Here is a 17,265-nt window from a genome sequence, read left to right on the forward strand (position 1 = left end):
CGGAGTAACAAAACTTTTCTTTCCTCCTAGAACTGTAAAAGCACTCCCCTTTATTTTCACCTCGGAGACGAGGGAGTATAACGATGCGAGGCAGACCAGAGTGCAAAGGAGAACACGAGGGCCAGGACGCAGCAGCACGTGGGCGGAGAGGGAGGGCCGGAGGCGAGGACGCGGGGGAGAGTTACTGTGGGGAAGGCCTGGTCACAGCCCCGGGAAAACAGAGCGTGATGACGGACAAGGATGCAAGATGGGGCAAAACTGAGCACCAGAGGCACAGGAAGGTGGAGATGGAAAAGCTGGGAGAAAAAGGAGGAAGTTTCAACACTCAAATATTCAAATATGCGGAGGGGGGGCGGTCAGGGGGCGGTGGGAGGGTTGGTAGGGAGGGGCAGAAGAGGACGGAGGTGGGCGGGGTAACAGTGAAAAGCCAGGCTAAAACTAAAATAGAAAGGCACTTTCACATGTACATACTACAGATGTACATTGACACAATTAGGTAACAGTCACAAGCAGGAAGCTACCAGTACTGCAACTGCTCAAAGGACGGGAAAGGACGACACTGGTTGAATTAGGTGGGCAGGGGCTGTCCTTGAGCCCCTAGGCAAGTAGCAGTCTCTCCTGTCACACAACCGCTTAACTATACTTGAAACGTCTATAGTACCCATCCCACGACACACTGGACTTGGATGAATGCTCTAAGGGGGGCATTCACAAATGCACGGTTTATATATTCTCTTTTACTAAACATTTTCTATGCTAGGCATTGTGGAACCCAGAACAATTATATAAACATACAAAATTCCCTACATAATTTAAAGATACAGGTAACCATCTCAATTTTACCACATAGACTATTTTTTAAGAAAGTGTACTAGGGTGAGTGAGAGCTCCATTTCCAGTTTACCGATCTGAGTGATGCTGTGCGGAAGTTGCCCTGCACCGAGCCTGGCTCCCGCTGGTGGCTGGGTTTTCAGTTCAGGGGACGATGGGGTAGGAAGCTTCCTTCACACACGGGTGGAGCCTTCACTTCGAAGCTGCTCTGTGGCTCAGGGCCTCTGCAACGGGTAACGCAGAGCAAGGCTCAGCCCCACGTGCACTTCCTGTGTTCACGGCGGCTCACCACTCCGGCGGGAATGAGTGCCACCCCGATATGAAGTCTTCTCACCCCCTCCACAGACCCACGGGCTCTTAATTTTGGATGTTAGAGGCTGTGATGATCAGATTAAAGTTTCTTCAGTTTGTAGATCCCAGAGGCTGTGTCATTCCTAAATGCTAAGGAGACTACTACTCTCCTCACTTTCTTCTCCTCCTTCATTAAATTATAAGCCCATTTTTGGAAATGGCAAAAGTACAAAGACTGAAAACCGAACTGATACCCCCTGACCTTTCGTGCTCTATGTCCACTGACCCCTTGCCACAACCCTGGCAGTGGGTTTAGGGGGACGCTGCTGCAAATGATTCTGTGGACAGTTCAAGGGGCACCTAAGTCCTATTACATTGCATGAATACGTGCAAAACTGTTGAACAATAGCTTTACAAGGGGCCATTCAACATTTTGAAATAACTTAGAGCACTCATCAGAGAACTCATCATGTGTATCAAGTACCTTTTCCTCCACACTAATCCACACCCTGACCCAAACTTGATAAAGGCCAACTTGGTGAAACTCCTTCAGTGAGCTCAATGGAGGGGACGTGAACATCCAGTGACATGAACTGTGATTACATATTCTTTTGTGAGTGGAATCAGGTCATCTCTGTAGAACCGGCATTTCCCCATCATCAACATGACCCCGTTCCCAAACTGCACAGGAGGACTGCCAAGGTCCCAAAACTGCAGGCATTATCTCTCCATTCCCTGTGCCTTCCCCCGACCCTGCTTGCGCTACATCTGTGGCGGTAAGGCGGGCCACGTGCCAGGTAAAGCCTCTAAGCTGCTGCAGCTTTTAATGAGCTGAGCAGGTGTGAGTTTGGATATTTTGTAAAGTGGCCACCTTGTCTTATGCCTGGAATCTGAAGACTTTTACAAAACAGTAAGGGCAGGTGAGTCCCTACTGAGTCCTTACTCACCATGAGTCACATCCTTCCCTGGGAATTGGGGGAAAAAAAGCCTCAGGATGACAACAGGGGTTTAGAGGGAAAAGCTAGAGACAGGTAAAGTGAGGAAGCGATGGGGCAGTTATTAGAGCTGTTTCCCAGAAGGCACAGCCTCTGAGGCTCTGAGGGTTCAGAGGAGCGAGTCCTCGGCCATCCCAGGCAGCTGAGTCCTGATGTGGTGGTGGAAAGGCCACCCTCATTCATCACTGGTGCAAACAGGGAGGAGACATGGGGAGGATTACCAGGGGAAGGTCTGAAGAATTGAGCTTGGGGTAAAACCTGAAAAGTTATAGTTAAAGCTTATAAAAGACCCTCCTCTCCCACTTTTTGATACCCTTCATTAACATATTACACATCCATCAAAGATGGAAAATGGTTTCTAAAAATCCTTTTTAATTTCTAAAAGAAATTTCTTAAAGTTTCCCTTCCTCCTCTATTACTTCCACCTTTGTTCTTTGCTCCTGTTCCCCCACAGAGTGACAGAGAGTTAGAAACCAAAGTGGAATCCAGAAAAAACTGGGAGATTATTTAGGAAAGTTTAAATTTCCTAGGGAATCTGGGAAGAGTGTTTAGAAGGGTTAGTGCTGTTCGCAGTTTCGTCTTGGCGGTCCCCTTGTGCCCCAGTTGCTGAGGGACCACTGACGCCCAAGGGAATGGCGAGGGGCTGGACAAGATGCTGAGCGGGGCCTCTTTTTCAAGATGGGCAAAAAAGCTGGTTCTGAAAATTAAGAGGTTTAAAAGCTTACCATTCCTGGAAAATACCATTCCTGGATAGGGGGAAAAATTCACTATCTGATACATGAGTGAAATTAGGCTTTAGGCAAGCAACCAGCAGTGTGACTTTGAAAGGTAACTATCTCATTAGTTTAGTCTCTGTTTGCGTTAGAATGATCAGCCTAGCAAACTGAGGTAGATATCAAAGTCATGATCTTGACTGCGGTCCAGATCCTCATCCTTTCCTGCATGCGGCACTCACGAGTGGGTTGATAAAGTCCACACTGTGTAATTCTTAGGTGGGCATGCAACTGCCTGGAAGTTTGAAACCAAATTTAGAAGGAAATCAGTGGTGGTCCAGAGCGGTTAGTTCTGGCCATCTGTTTATCTTAAAAAACAGAAAGGTCTCTTCATGAGTAAGTTCAATGACAGACTAGATTAAATGCTCACAGGTTTACAGATGATAGAAGCCACTGCTGGTGGGAGAGGGGTGATTTGTACCTTAGTGAAAACGACCACATTCAAAGCAACCTTTTTAAGATAGAAAAAAATAAAGCATAAATATGGGCTAAAGAAAAACTGCCTATATGCATGGTGTCAGAGAAAGAGGGCCCTCACGGGGCCGGGTGACTGTGTTAGTTACACAGAGACCACATGTGAAAAGAAAAGTGAAGAAAAAAGTGGTCACGGCTCCAAGGTACAAAGTTGGGAGGAAATGATCCTGGAACCATGAGGTGATCCTCCCGCTGGGGCCGGCACAGCTCCCACGCCGGTACCATGGCCCGTTCTAGGTTGGCTCAAAGAGGCAAGAGGAGTGGAAAGGCGGGCGTTCGATGCAGGATCATCCAGACTCTGCAGCAGGCTCAAAGGAGCCAAGGCCATTCGGGCAGGAGAAGAGAAAGCTGAGTGAACAGAGGACCTGTGTGCATCTGCTGTCTCCATTCTCATGGAGGAGAACACAGGGGTTTAGGGAGCTGGAAACATTGTCTAGGCAGTTATAACCACAGATCTCAGAAGGAGTTTGTGGAGTAGTGTAACCAGAAATTCTTTAAAATTAGACTGTTCTAGTCCTTCGTGAATGCATGGGATGGAGTTGGAAATCTTCTGGGGCCCGGTTAGGCCCATAGAAGCAGTCATATCGACAGCTCTGGAGGACTGTCTCCCTCTCTCTCTCTCCTTTCCCAGGTTTAGTTCAAGCAGTAACTATAGAGGTTTTACCTTCTTCTGCTAGTCTTTAACCTGGACCCAGGGAAATGACTTACTGGGACAGAGGCAATCATCCGATCATTCCGGCTGTGGGCTGAAGTGCCCACTGGGCATGTCCGTCCCACTGTGACAACCGCAAGTCTTTAGCTTGAGCTGAGCCCTGCCCCCTGCATGGAATCAGAGGTGCTCACTGTCAGCTACCACACGCTGCCATTATGGCCTTTCAGCCATTGCCCCAAGTGCCACAGACCAGCGCCGGTTACACTCCAAAGCCTGGGGCTCAGATCCTCGTGCCTCCGGACTGACGTTTCTGACCTGCCCGGGGCCACCCGACCCCTGAAACACTGCACAGTACAATGCGGGGGGTGCAGCGGGGTTGCCTTCATCACACATGGTGCAGCATTGAATTTTCAAGTAAGTCTAAGTGTATCTATTGTCTTTAAAATGACGTATGTCCAGTCATTTAAAAAAAAGAAATTACAAAATACAAATGCCCGTGTTACCTTAGCTAGTCTTGGATGTTACATTTGAGAACATAGAAAAGCCAGATCTCCAGTTATAAGCACAAAACTAAGGGAAGGTATGGATCATTGACGTTTGTCACTAATCCATTTTCTTTTTTTAATCACCTCCTTGTCTGACCTTGCTCAGTGGTCTTTACATTGTGCAAGACTTGTCTGTTGGACCCTGGGAAGGAGGTGCAGGTCCTATGGTCGGGTTTGTTTTTGGAAGAACTGCAGGTTTCGGCCTTAGGGCTGGAGGCTTCAGCTGCACGCCCATTCTGGGCGCCACCATAGGTTTGAAAGTGCTCATGGTGTCACTGGAGGAGCTAGTGCTTCGTCGAATCTGAGGCTCTGAGCTCCTGAGGGCAACGCTGTGCAAAGGGCTGAGAGATTCTGTGGAGGTGGCCGGGGTGGGAGAGTTTTTGACTTGTTCTAAGGTATCCAGAACCACGTCCGGGGCGTGCTTCGCCGTACTCTGCCTTTCCAGTTCTCGGAGTTCATTCAAAGCAGTGTTCATTGTCTCTTCAATATCCTGTTGTAAAATCATTAGAAAGAGAGAGAAAACAAACAGATAATTAATATCAATACACAGAAGCCCAGAATTTCATTTCAAAGCAAACAGGCCAGCAAAAGCATGAATGCTTTAACTTCACAGCAGGTAGAAAGTGTATGAACATAATGTCATCTCATGTAATTATTTTGACTCTGAATGTTCAGGAGATGAAGATGCAGTGGCTCATGGAGCCATTTATCAAACACTTGCCATTCTAAGGTACCAGGTACTTTCTGGTGGTTTCTACCTTACATGTTGACTTTTTATATAGAATTCTACTTCACTTTATGGTGAAAGGTAGCTGAAGTTCAGATACCATAATAGTTTCTCAAGAAGTAAAAGTGAATTGCAAGAGAAAGTCAGGTTGCTCTCACTCATTCAACAAATAATTGTTAAGCACTTCCTATGCACTTGGCTAATTCCTAGCAGTTCTTCAAAAATCAGTGTAAGCGTTCCCCGCATGGCCATGACCCCTGGATCTCAATGGAAATGGTACTTCCCGCAGAGGGCATGTTTGTAACACGGTGTGTGTGTTTAGATGCCACAGCAACAGGGTGGCATTATTAGCCTTGGTCGGGCAGGGGCCAGACACGCTAGCTATCTTGCAAGTGTCCTACATAGTTTACATGCAGTAAAGTGTCCCACGACTTGTTCACCTTTTGAATGTCCTCCAGAGTTATGTGGGTGAAAATCCGTTTATACTAATCTGAGCCTAGAACCTAATTCTTTTTTATATGTAAACATAAAATATATATTTTAAATATTTTATTTATTTATATTTAGAGAGAGGGTAAGGGAGGGAGAAAGGGAGAGAGGGAGAGACACATCTATGTGCTAGAGAAACATCAATTGGTTGCTTCTCACAAGTCCCCAACTAGGAGCCTGGCCCACAACCCACGCATGTGCCCTGACTGGGATTTGAACTGGTGACCTTTCGGTTCTCAGCACGGCACTCAGTCCACTGAGCTGCACCAGCCAGGGAAACATAATATTTTTTAATGGTATTAAGTTTTCTAGGAATACAGTGATCACATAAATTATACTCTATTTTGATTGGGACCACTTAAGAAAAATCACATCATTGATAGAAATACCTTTCATGGAATTTGAGTTAAGATTAACTTAAGACTTTCACATCAATATGTATTTTTAAACATTTTTTTGTTTAAAGATTTTATTTATTAATTTTTAGAGAGGGGTGAAAGGAGACAGATAGACAGGGAGAGAAGCATTGATGTGAGTGAGAAACATCAATTGGTTACCTCTCAAATGTGTTCTGACCGGGGACCAAACCTGCAACCCAGGCATTCCACCAGGAATCGAACTGGCATTTCACCTTGCAGGATGACACCCAACCAACTGAGTCACACTGGTCAGGGCTCAATGTGTATTTTTAATTGTATTTTTGGTAATTCCATGTGTTGGTGAAAGGATCTCACTATTTCATTTGTCTTCTAGTGTTGTTAAGCATTAACTGAAATACATTTGTTTTAATATTTACTGCCTTTTACTTTTCCTTTATATTATATTCAGATATATATATATATATTTTTAAATTAGGTATTTTAGCTATCAATTTATTTTAAATACTAAAGGGGAAATTACAAAATATTTTGTTTCAAAATATGGAGTGTGCTCCTTCAATGGATAAATGGATAAGCAAAATGTGGTATACACGGACAATGGAATACTATCTGGCTTTAAAAAGGAAGAAAATCCTGCCACATGCTACAGCACAGATGACTCTTGTGGATATTATGTTAGGTGGGATAAGCCGGTCAGAAAGGACAGATACTGCCTGCTTCCATTTACACAAGGCGGTCACACGCACAGACGAAGCAGAAAGTAGTGTGGTGTTGGCTAGGGGCTGGGGAGAGTGGCAAGAGCAGGGTTGTTCTTCAATGGGTATACTGTTTCAGGTTTACAAGATGAAAAAGTTCTAGAGATCTGTTTCACAACAAGGTGAATATACTGAAGCATACAGTTAAAAATGGTTAAGATAGTAGACTTTACACTATGTGTTTTTAGCATCCATGCACACAGGAAGTGGAGTGTTGTGTGAGGCAGGCTGAGTGGAGGAGCTCTCCTTCCACTCCCCTGGAGCATAACCCCTGACGGCCCCGTGCAGTGGCAGCAGATTTCCGCGTCTAACTCCCTCCCTAGACTGGAAGCACCTCCAGGCTGCGGCTGGCTACTGATTCAACTTTGGGTCCATAAAGCCTAGCATAGGACCTGGCATACAGAAAGTGCTCAATAAAGGCTTGCTAAATGAATAAACCAAAACATGATGATCACATATGGATGTTGCAGTTAAAAAAAACTGCGTCAGGGATTCCACTGATTTGTTTAATGAAAGAATTTGCATATTTTTTTTGTACGAACACCATGATGGCAGGCTTAGTTGTCCCCCTGGGAAATCTGGAGATGAGCGATGGAAAGATAAATAAAGGACACAGCTGAAAGCCATTTCGTGAGGATGACATCACTTTTCAACTGATTACTTTCATATGTGACTTCCATTTGACGCTAAGCATATGGATTTGTTTTTATAACAAGTTTCTGCCCCAGAGAGAATGTAGAGAGCCTTGTTTATCTGTTGAGCTTTGCTTTTATGACTTACAGTGAATGGATTTCCTGGTTTTAGAAGCAAAATGGTTGAACAGACCTTATTAGATGTTCCCACCCCCAAGCTCCTAGCTCCCTGTCTCTGTAGCCCAAATCCTGCTTCACCTGTTTGTTGTAAGCAGCGACCTTACAGCTTTCTGAAATGGTCAGTCAGCTGCAGTCAAACATCGCTGGCTCTCAACAGGCCTCAAAGGGTCCTGCATAGATACCACTTCAAATAGAGAAAATCAAAAAGGTCAAAAGTCTTTCGGATTTTTGTTGAAAAACTGTTATGCGCTTAAAACTGGTTTAATTAAAAAAAAACACATATTAAACTCCTTACACAATCTTATTTGCTGTCCAAAATTCTTTTTACTTAGAACACTGAAAATATCTTAGAAATGTGTCATATCAATACAGTTTTCTTGGGTGCTTTTTATTGAAAATAATGCATCTTTAATACTTCCCCATATTTGTTCCATTCATTTCTCATTCACTTTCTTTTTTGTTCTATTTAGTTTTAAGCTTCAGTGATAGCTGCAAACTACTTTAGATTACTCGAATGGCAAAGTCTGAATCTATTCACCTCCTTTGTCACTGACTATACACACACTTTTTTCTTAATCCTCACTCAAGGATATATTTATTGATTTGGGAGAGAGGAAGGTGTGGTGGAGGTGAGGAGGGAAGGAGGGATGGAGAGAGAGAGAGAGAGAAAGAAATTGATGAGAAAGACACACACTAATCGGCTGCCTCCTGCACGCGCCCTGACCGGGGACTGAACACGCAACCTGGGTATGTGTCCAGATCGGGGTTTGAACCTACAACCTACTGGTGTATGGGACGATGCTCCAACCAACTCAGCCACCCAGCCAAGGCTACCCAGCCAAAGCCATGCAATTTTTGACGGCTATGCTGCAGAAAGAACTAGAGGAAAAAATGGTAGAACTATGGGAAAATCAATTGTCCAATAATATTATTTTACAGGTACTTTTACTTTTGTCCATTCTAATCATTACGGAAAACTACAAAGCCCTCCTCTGCAGTCCCTGTTGGGAAGCAAAGACACATGTGCATTCGAGAGTGATGCAGTATCCAGACGTGCTGCTCTTCAAACAGCCAGCCGTTGTTTCTCATGTCATTTATTGACTAATCCATCACTTCCTATACTAAATGTTTTCTGTTTCTGGGCTCTCCACTGGGTTCCATCAATTTGTTTGTTTTACTCTCTTCAGCATGCATTTAGGGTCTGATAGGGCTAGTCCTTCCTCACTATTCTTCTTTGCAGAATTTCTCCGTCTGTGTAGCAATGATACACTTGAATGCCCTGGGTCCTACATTTCTGCCGTGACTCTGTTTAAGTCAATATAAACCTAATGTACGTGGGCCTCTCCAGTAACAAATGGTTCTTCAACAGACCCTTAGTGAGGCCTTAAATTAAAGAATGTGCTAATTTCCTTCCTGTTTTCATTAGCTGGTTCTACACAAAATACATGGCTACAAAAAAGTAAATCCTACATAACCCCTCCTTCATACCCCATATACTTAGCAGGCACTATAGCCCTAAAAGCATCCTACCTGAGCGATGGTCTCTGGGTCAAGTGGCTTGTGGTCACTGAAGCCTGAGTACTGCCCCGACGATGTGGACCTTCTAATAGGAGGGCTGTCGATCTTCTTGAGGGAGTCATGCCGGCTGATGTTGGTCAGGCTGCCGTGGCCCGGCCGGCGCCTCCTCTCCGGACTGTCGTTGTTGAGGCCACGGCTCTGCAGCAGGCCCCGGGGGTGACTGGCCAGGTTTGGGGACCCCAGGTCAATGGAGGAGTTGGAAAGAGCATGTGGGGGGTGGAGGGGACAATGACCATCACTGGTTCTACCAGGACGTCTTCCTGGAGGGGGCGGTTCTCCTCTTTTTCTTTGTCTGGACACAACACAGAGGAAGAGAGAGAGGAGGAGAGCTTATCACACTGGGTAATACTGCACAGACGCGGGGACTGTGGCTCCTCACCGCCCGCAGGAGAGGAGGGCATTCGGGAGCCCGAGGATCAGACTCCACCTACCTGGCCGGATAGCCGTCAGGATGTCGGTCTGTCGGGGAGTTCATGTCCTTGGATGAAGACTTGTCTTCCGTGACTGGCCCACTGCTGGCCTCGCTGTCAGCTTTTTGGCTCAGAGTGTCTGAAAACGTATCATCCCTGAAATAATGAGAAGCAAGAATAAGAGTCTTTTGTTAGATAAATAGGAGGAAAAAAAGTGATGGCTTTTATGTATGTAAGTCTCTTATTAATGTAACCTTTTTCTTTTCATTATGAAAATAATACAATTTCATGGCAGAAAAAGTGGAAAAATTCAGATATACAAAAGAGAGTAAAATAACAGTCACCCATAATATAACATCCAGAGACAACTATGGTTAGAACTTGAGAAAATACCCTTTTACACTCTGAAAACTGCCTGGGGCCCAAATCCACAAGGACGTGCACATACGGGCTGGGCAGAAGCAGGTTTACAGTTATGAGTATGTGAAACAGAGTTTTCCCTTGAATTATTATTTATCAATTGTTGCATTATTTTTCATGTGAACAACTGTAAACCTACATTTGCCCCACCCTATATATGTATAGTATATATGTATAGTACATTATAGATGCTAATGTTTATATACTTTGGACACATATGCCTGATCTGTATATACACACAATATTTCTTGGATTCTGAGGCACACATTTGAACATTTCTAAAATGAGGCTGAATCATTTGTTTACCTTATATGTTTTATGTGGTACATTTCTCTCTTCCTTTCAAAGCTGCTCTTAAGCTGGTTTTGCATGCGAACACTATACTCACTGAATAGGCTTCTACTACACGTATCGCTTTGTCGCCTGCTTCTTTCACTTACATATTACGACCATCTTCCCATTTCTTTAAATAATTTTGAAATTAGAGCTTCCTTATCAGCAAAATTAAGAAAAAAAAGAAGAGGAAGCTTGGAGATGATACTTTTTAAACTTTAGGTCAGTATCTTCTCTTTTGGGAATGTGGAATTGAAATAGTAGCCAGACACCCAAAGGAAAACTCCTCTGTTTCTGGATTAGCAGTGTCACTTCAGCTCTCAAAATTACTCTCTGCACAGGTTCTAAGAATCTGAAAGCTTCAAAAGGCATCTCTCACTAGTCCTTGCTCCCAAGCTCCTGATGGAGTTTGGGGAACGAAAACCTAAAGTTCTGTTCTCAGGGATCCACGAGCAAGGCGAAGAATGGTGCCCAGCTCGGAAGTGTTAGCTCAGTTCCCCCTGCTCTTTCCTCACAAGCCCAAGGGCAGTGTGCGAGCAGAGCTGGGGTCTCCTCTTGGGAGCACCCTGGCGATCCATGCTGGACTACTCACATGTCCTGCACCACTATGTACTGGTGAGGCACAAGCCCGTCGATCCCGTTGTGCCTGCCTTCCCACCAGTCCTCGGAGGCACGGTGATACAGCAGCAGGGATGCGCCCTTCTTGAAGGACAGTTCTCTGGCAGATCGCCCAACGTAGTCGAACTTGGCTATGGCTTCTATTGGCTCACATTCTGCAAAGAACACACCAGAAAGTGGTGAGGGACAGGGTTGTTGGGAAGGCGTGATACACTATCTGCAGGCCCAGATGAGGCCTTAGAAACAGCACAAAGCTATTTTAATATCCAGACAGAACAAGGGAATAAACAAATCATCAAGGAAGAGAAAATGAGGGTGTTGAAAAAGATATAGAAAAACATTCTTTGGCTGTCAACAGTTTTTCAGGCAAAGAAACTCTGAACATTAGATCTTAATTTCCCCAGCCTCTTAATACAGATACAATGCTAATCTAATAAAAATATTTTAAACTTTGCAATGTGATATATAAGATCTCTCCTTGGGTTGTGATTTCCTCTACAATAGCTCCAATATTTTTTTGACATTGATGGAGTTCCCTTGCAACATGTTAATCTCATTTATAATGTGGAAAATATCACTATCCCAGAACACAAGGAAGTCTATGTTCTATTTGCTTATTTAAAAAAAATCAAGTTTACTAAAGTGGCCACATTAAATACCAATTGAATACACTTAGTTTCCTTGTCTACTTCTTTCACACTATCAAATCCTCAAACTGCCACCAACGGTAAAGGCAACTTCAGCAACAGACTCTGGATGTGACCTACGAAACAAGCATATCTTACAGCTGTCCAGTACTGTAATAACTAAAAGACCAGAGTCGAAAATCCTATTTTCTAAGATCAACAGATATCCAAGGGAATTACAGTGACTGGAAAAAAGCCCATCTCAAAAGCCCAGCTACATACTGTAGGATTCCATCTGTGCAGCATGTTTCAAAGGACACAGTACTGAGATGGAGACTCGATTAATGGTGCCCAGAGGCTGGGGTGGGGGCGGCAACAGAAGGCAGGCAGTAGCTGTGAAAGGGCAGCACGGCCACCCTCGCGGTGGCCCTGTTCTTTCTGGTGGCTGCTGTCATGGTCCAGCAAGTCTGTACCTGTGATAAAGCCTTAGAGAACTGAACGAACAACACACACACGGGTGTGTGGAAACTGGTAGAATGTGACTATATGGTGAATGGATTGTATCAGCGTCAGTTTTGTGGTTGTGACACGATACCATAGTTGTGCAAGGTAATGTGACCGCTGCAAGAAACTGGGTGAAGGGTATGTGGGATTTCTGTATTATTTCATACATCTGCAGGTGAATCTATAATAATTTCAAAAGAAAAAGTTCAAAAAAGATATTGAATTCTGGGCCTAAAAGTGGAATTTCAGCTCTGATCTTATTCTGACACAAGTATCAAAGGCAGATGAGCAGACAAACTAAATTAAACAACTACAGGAGGTGCTTGTTGTGATTCGGCTTACTACAAAAAGCCTTTCCATGTGGGGTAGTACGATCTCTCTTCCTCTCTCCCCCTATCGCCCCCCATCCTCTTCTCTGTTGTCAGCCACAGGTGAGTAAACTTCTCATCAATCATCAGCAGAACTAAAAAGGGCCAATGCAGGCGGTGTATAGAGAAATAGACCTATGCTACGAGCAATACCTCATTTGCTAAAAACTGCGCATGTACTAGTTCCCAAATACTCTAGAATATATATGCATATATAAGATTAAAACCTACCTATCTGTCAAATACTTTCTCAGGAAAGTGTCTTCTGTTTCCCTTGGTAACAAACCTTTCATTTAAAATGGTTTATTTTTCCCAAAGTTCACTGCAGCATCTTCAATGTCTGTTGTACTTATATGGAATAACTGCCCAAGAAGTCCTTGGCTACCCAGCTAAGCTTCTTTCTCACTTGATAAATCAAAACATTCTCTAGGACATATAAGGTAAAAGCATAAACATCAACAAACATATTGAAAAAGCTTAGGATTTGTCTTATCTGAAGGGCCTGAGTGAATTTCAGCTATACATTTAAAGAAAAGACAAAAAATGCCCCATCCTTTTGCTAGGAGGTAATTTTTAAGGTGAATAATATTTCACATTGCAGTATAATCTGCATGTAGTAAACTTCTCAGCAAGGTATGTGTAAAAATAATTTTAAGACAACAATTTAGTCCTTTAACAACTATCACTTTAGATCATATGTTAAGACTCTGGCATTCTCTCTTAAAATTATATTTTCTTTATTAAAAGAATATAAATAGCATCTTTATTAAATATCTACCAGTCTGCTTCATAGAGGAGGCATATAACTTTATATTCAAAGAGGCTGACTTTTTAGTTTGTTTTAAACTTGCAGATGCAGAATAAATCCTGGTTTATCTAAGATAACAGATGCCAAATTTTTTTACTGCAGTTCTCTTTGGGGAACACAAATAAACATATCCATGAGAGAATGAAGACATGCCAATTTATTAAAAAAACAAAACAACTTCATAAGCCCTGGCCAGTTGGCTTGACTGGTTAGAGCAGGGTTCGATCCCCAGCCAGGGCACATAGTAGAGTCAACCAATGATTGCATAAATAAGTGGAACAACGAATCGATGTTTCTCTTTCTTTCTCTCAAATCAATAAAAAAATAACTTTATGATATGTAATTTGTAAATTCCTACGTGAACACTCCCATGTATTAAAATTTGGTTGAAATAAAAGTGAAAAGATACCAGCCCATAAGATAGTGTACAATCCATACACTTGTCAGTGGGAAATGAAGAGAGACCATTAAAATTCTTTCATGCCATTCATTCATACACTGTCAGTGTTGGCCACGGGCCAGTCAAGACTATTTAATAGGTATGTACATATTTTATCATAATTTCACAATCATAACCTCTGTGCTCAGTCTTTCTTTCTTTCTTTGTTTTTGAGACAACTAGCAACAGGATTATCAGTCTTTGCTTCTTTAGTTCAAATGTAGAGAGGTTATGAGAGAATGACCAGATGAATCAGAAAGGCATTTTATTGGTAACCCTCTTACATTCTGAGCAATTTCATTTTTTTATTTTGACTCTTTCTGCTCCCATGAGAGTCATTTCACAGTCAGGTGTCAATCATAAGCTATTTATACACATCTTAGTCTAGTCACCATGGAGCAAATCAATCTCAGGGCACAGCAACGCACCACAGGCCTTTCACAGAGAGAGCACCATGGCCCTTTAAGGGTAGGCAGAGATTCTGTAGAATGCTGCTGTTACCGATAACAATAATAATAACAGTGTAATATGACAGATTCATTTTTCTGCATGGTTATTACAATTTTGTGCAAAGGGAAATAAAATTTAGCGGAGCTGACCTTTTGGCTGCCTGGTGCTATCAAGTCTTAATTTACATGTCTTCTAATTTTACACAAAATGCCAGTACATCACACTTTCTCCATGGGATCTTCCTGTCCCTGACACGTACCCTCCTAGATATGCTGCCCACTGTCCTGGCAGATGATGGCTTTGTTCTGTGACAGCCTGTCTTTTGGAAACAAAAGCTATTGTCTCTAGTGAAACCATGACAGAAAAAAACAAAATAAATACCTGGGCAATCAAAAAGATAATCAATACTCTAGTTAATTTAGTTACAGGACTTTAGGGGCTGGCTGTGGGGAAGGGTGGCTGTCCTTTGTAAGAATGCTTTTCTTTAGCAACATCAGGTGAACACGATCAAAATGTTATCGAAAATACACGGCCCTCAGCAAAGCTCTTCTTTTACAGGCAGGAGGTAAGAACAACTGACAGATGGTGCGGCGGTGAGACTGATGTTTGGGACGAGAGCCAGGCGGCTTTGTCTTGGCTCCTCCTGCCCCTGGGGAAAGCGAGGAAACACTCAACAGGAGTCATCCGTGAAAAAGGAATGAATCATGTAAAGAAACAAAGAAACTGAAGACAGAAGAATAAATGGTGGCTGAGGTAGGACTCAGAGACTTTCAAAAAGAACATCACAGCTCTCACTTTAAAGAATATCTTCTAGCCTGAGTTCAGAAAATATCAACACACCCTACCTTTTTTATTTTAAAAATATTTTATTTATTTTTCTTTCAGAGAGAGAGAGGAAGGGAGGGAGAAAGAGAGGGAGAGAAATGCTGACATGAGTGAAAAACATCAATTGGTGGTCTCTTGTATGAGCCCTGACCGGGGACTGAAAATGCAACCCAGCCATGTGCCCTGATTGGGAATCAAACCAGTGACCTTTCGCTTTGCGAATGACGCCCAACGAACTGAGCCACACGGGTAAGGACAACTTATCCTACTTTTAAAAACACCAAGAAACTTTCCTTTTGCAGCATGGGGTGGGCACACTAGACACCTTGATTATTACCCTCTTGCTGAAATCAATGAAAAACATTGGATAAAAAAACCCCTACAACGGCATTAGTAAGCCATTGTAACAGTAAGGAATACCAAAGACCAAACACTGAATGGAAGTGGGAATCCAGGGAAGTAAACAGGACACTAGAAAATGTGAGTCAGAGTGTGCCTCGAGGGCATTTTCCCTGCTTGGTTAACTCCAGCTTTCATTTTATACAAAAGATTAAGGCTAGGGGCTGCTTAGTGTGGAGAATCTCAGCTCCTCACCACCCCCCACATCTCTCAGCACCACAGTGAACTCCTGGCCCTCTGTACTTCTCTACAGATTGTAAACGCCCCACCCCTGTTCCTGCCCCTGATTTAAGGAAATCATCTATCTCAAACCTTGGACCAAATCATGTCTGAGAATTACAACTACATTCCAGGCCTTAGGCAGGTTTGCAGATTCAGTTCATGCTAGCTACCTGGGTGGTCTGGAAAACCTCAAGCTTAAAATTCAGTGTGGTCCCAAGCTGATGGTACCCCAGGCAGAAGTAAATGCAAACCCTCTCTGGAAGAATTAACCTTCAATGGAGCCTAAAGGAACTCTACAAAGTTCCAAAAATGTGTAAAAAGACTTACAGATTATACTGGAAAATCAGACTCAATGAGCAAGAGCCAGGAAGACTGCAGATATTAGAATGATCAGACATAAGATCTGAAACAATGGAAAGGATTAATATTATGAGTACAGAGCAAGAGACTATAAAATGTGACCAAGCAGCAAATACAAAAGTGAACCCAAAAGAACAAGTAGGAAAAAAAAAAACCCAACGAATGAGTTTAAAGCATATTAACCATAGCTGAAGAAAGAATCAAAGGATCATGGGTACAGCTAAAGAGGTACTAAGAGAAAAGTGACAGCTTTATATGCTAATATTAAAAAAGGGTATGAAAAGTAATGTTAAACATTCAGCTCAAGATGTAAGACAAAGAAAAAAATGACCTCTACAGACAAAAGTATAAAAGTTTATTGGGAGACATGTAGTAACTAGATATATGTTTGTGGACCAGAGGACTGAACATCATAAAAACATTAATTCTCTCTATATTAATACATGTATTATCCATGTAACTGTAGTCGAAACCCCAACAGGTTTTTAGGGTTTTTTGTTTGTTTTAAGAACTTGGAAAGCTGAGTCTAAAAATTATGTAAAATTGCAAAAAGGCCAAGAATTATTCAGAAGGACAGAGTCGGGGGTGATGATTCACCAAATATTAAGGTCTACTGAAAGGCATCGAAATTAAGACAGTGATGAAGGGGTGGATCAGTTGACCAGAGGGGAAAGAACAGAGACCAGAACCAGACTCACACCCTGAGGGCCCCAGTGTGTGACAGGAGTGTGGAGCAGTGGGGACAGTACAACTGACGCTGAGGCAGCCGGGACGACGAGGGTGGATCCATGTGGAGAAAAAGAAACTGCCGCACACCTCACACCGTACCTCCAACTAAATTCCTGGGAGAACGAAGACCTATGTGTGGAAAACAAAAAGATCTAAAAGAGAACATGGAAGAATTCTCTTGATTACTTCAGGGCACGGGAGGATTTCTTAAAGTAGACACAAAGTGAAAGAACCTTTAACTCCTTTAAAATTAAGATCCTCTCTTTAGCAAAAGTCATAGTAAGCACATGAAAGAAAACCTACAGAACAGAAGGTATTTGTAAAACATAAACCCAATGAGAGACCCAATCCAGAATCACAATGAACTCTTACAAATGAGGGAAAAACCCTCCAAATACAAAAACAAAGCCAAACCAAAGTAAATCAAGAAAAAAAACCCAACAACTCAGTGA

The 17,265-nt window shown here is 42.9% G+C and overlaps 1 protein-coding gene across 2 annotated transcripts in view; it reads right to left on the minus strand.

Annotated features, from left to right (window-relative positions):
• Positions 1-393: 393 nt before the first annotated feature.
• Positions 394-17,265, minus strand: part of SRGAP1 (SLIT-ROBO Rho GTPase activating protein 1) — a 263,884-nt gene continuing 247,012 nt past the window's right edge. For both annotated transcript variants that reach the window (XM_045829578.1, XM_045829577.1), the window contains exons 19-22: positions 11,058-11,238; positions 9,734-9,868; positions 9,255-9,594; positions 394-5,051 (exon numbers count right to left, since the gene is read on the minus strand). In XM_045829578.1, coding sequence (XP_045685534.1) covers positions 4,674-5,051; positions 9,255-9,594; positions 9,734-9,868; positions 11,058-11,238 — 1,034 coding nt within the window. In that variant the 3' untranslated portion in view covers positions 394-4,673. The remainder of the gene's footprint in view (positions 5,052-9,254; positions 9,595-9,733; positions 9,869-11,057; positions 11,239-17,265) is intronic.

This window comes from Phyllostomus hastatus, unplaced genomic scaffold, assembly GCF_019186645.2.
Source record: "Phyllostomus hastatus isolate PE091 unplaced genomic scaffold, TTU_PhHast_1.1 phas_scaffold_93, whole genome shotgun sequence".
NCBI classification, from domain to species: Eukaryota; Metazoa; Chordata; class Mammalia; order Chiroptera; family Phyllostomidae; genus Phyllostomus; species Phyllostomus hastatus.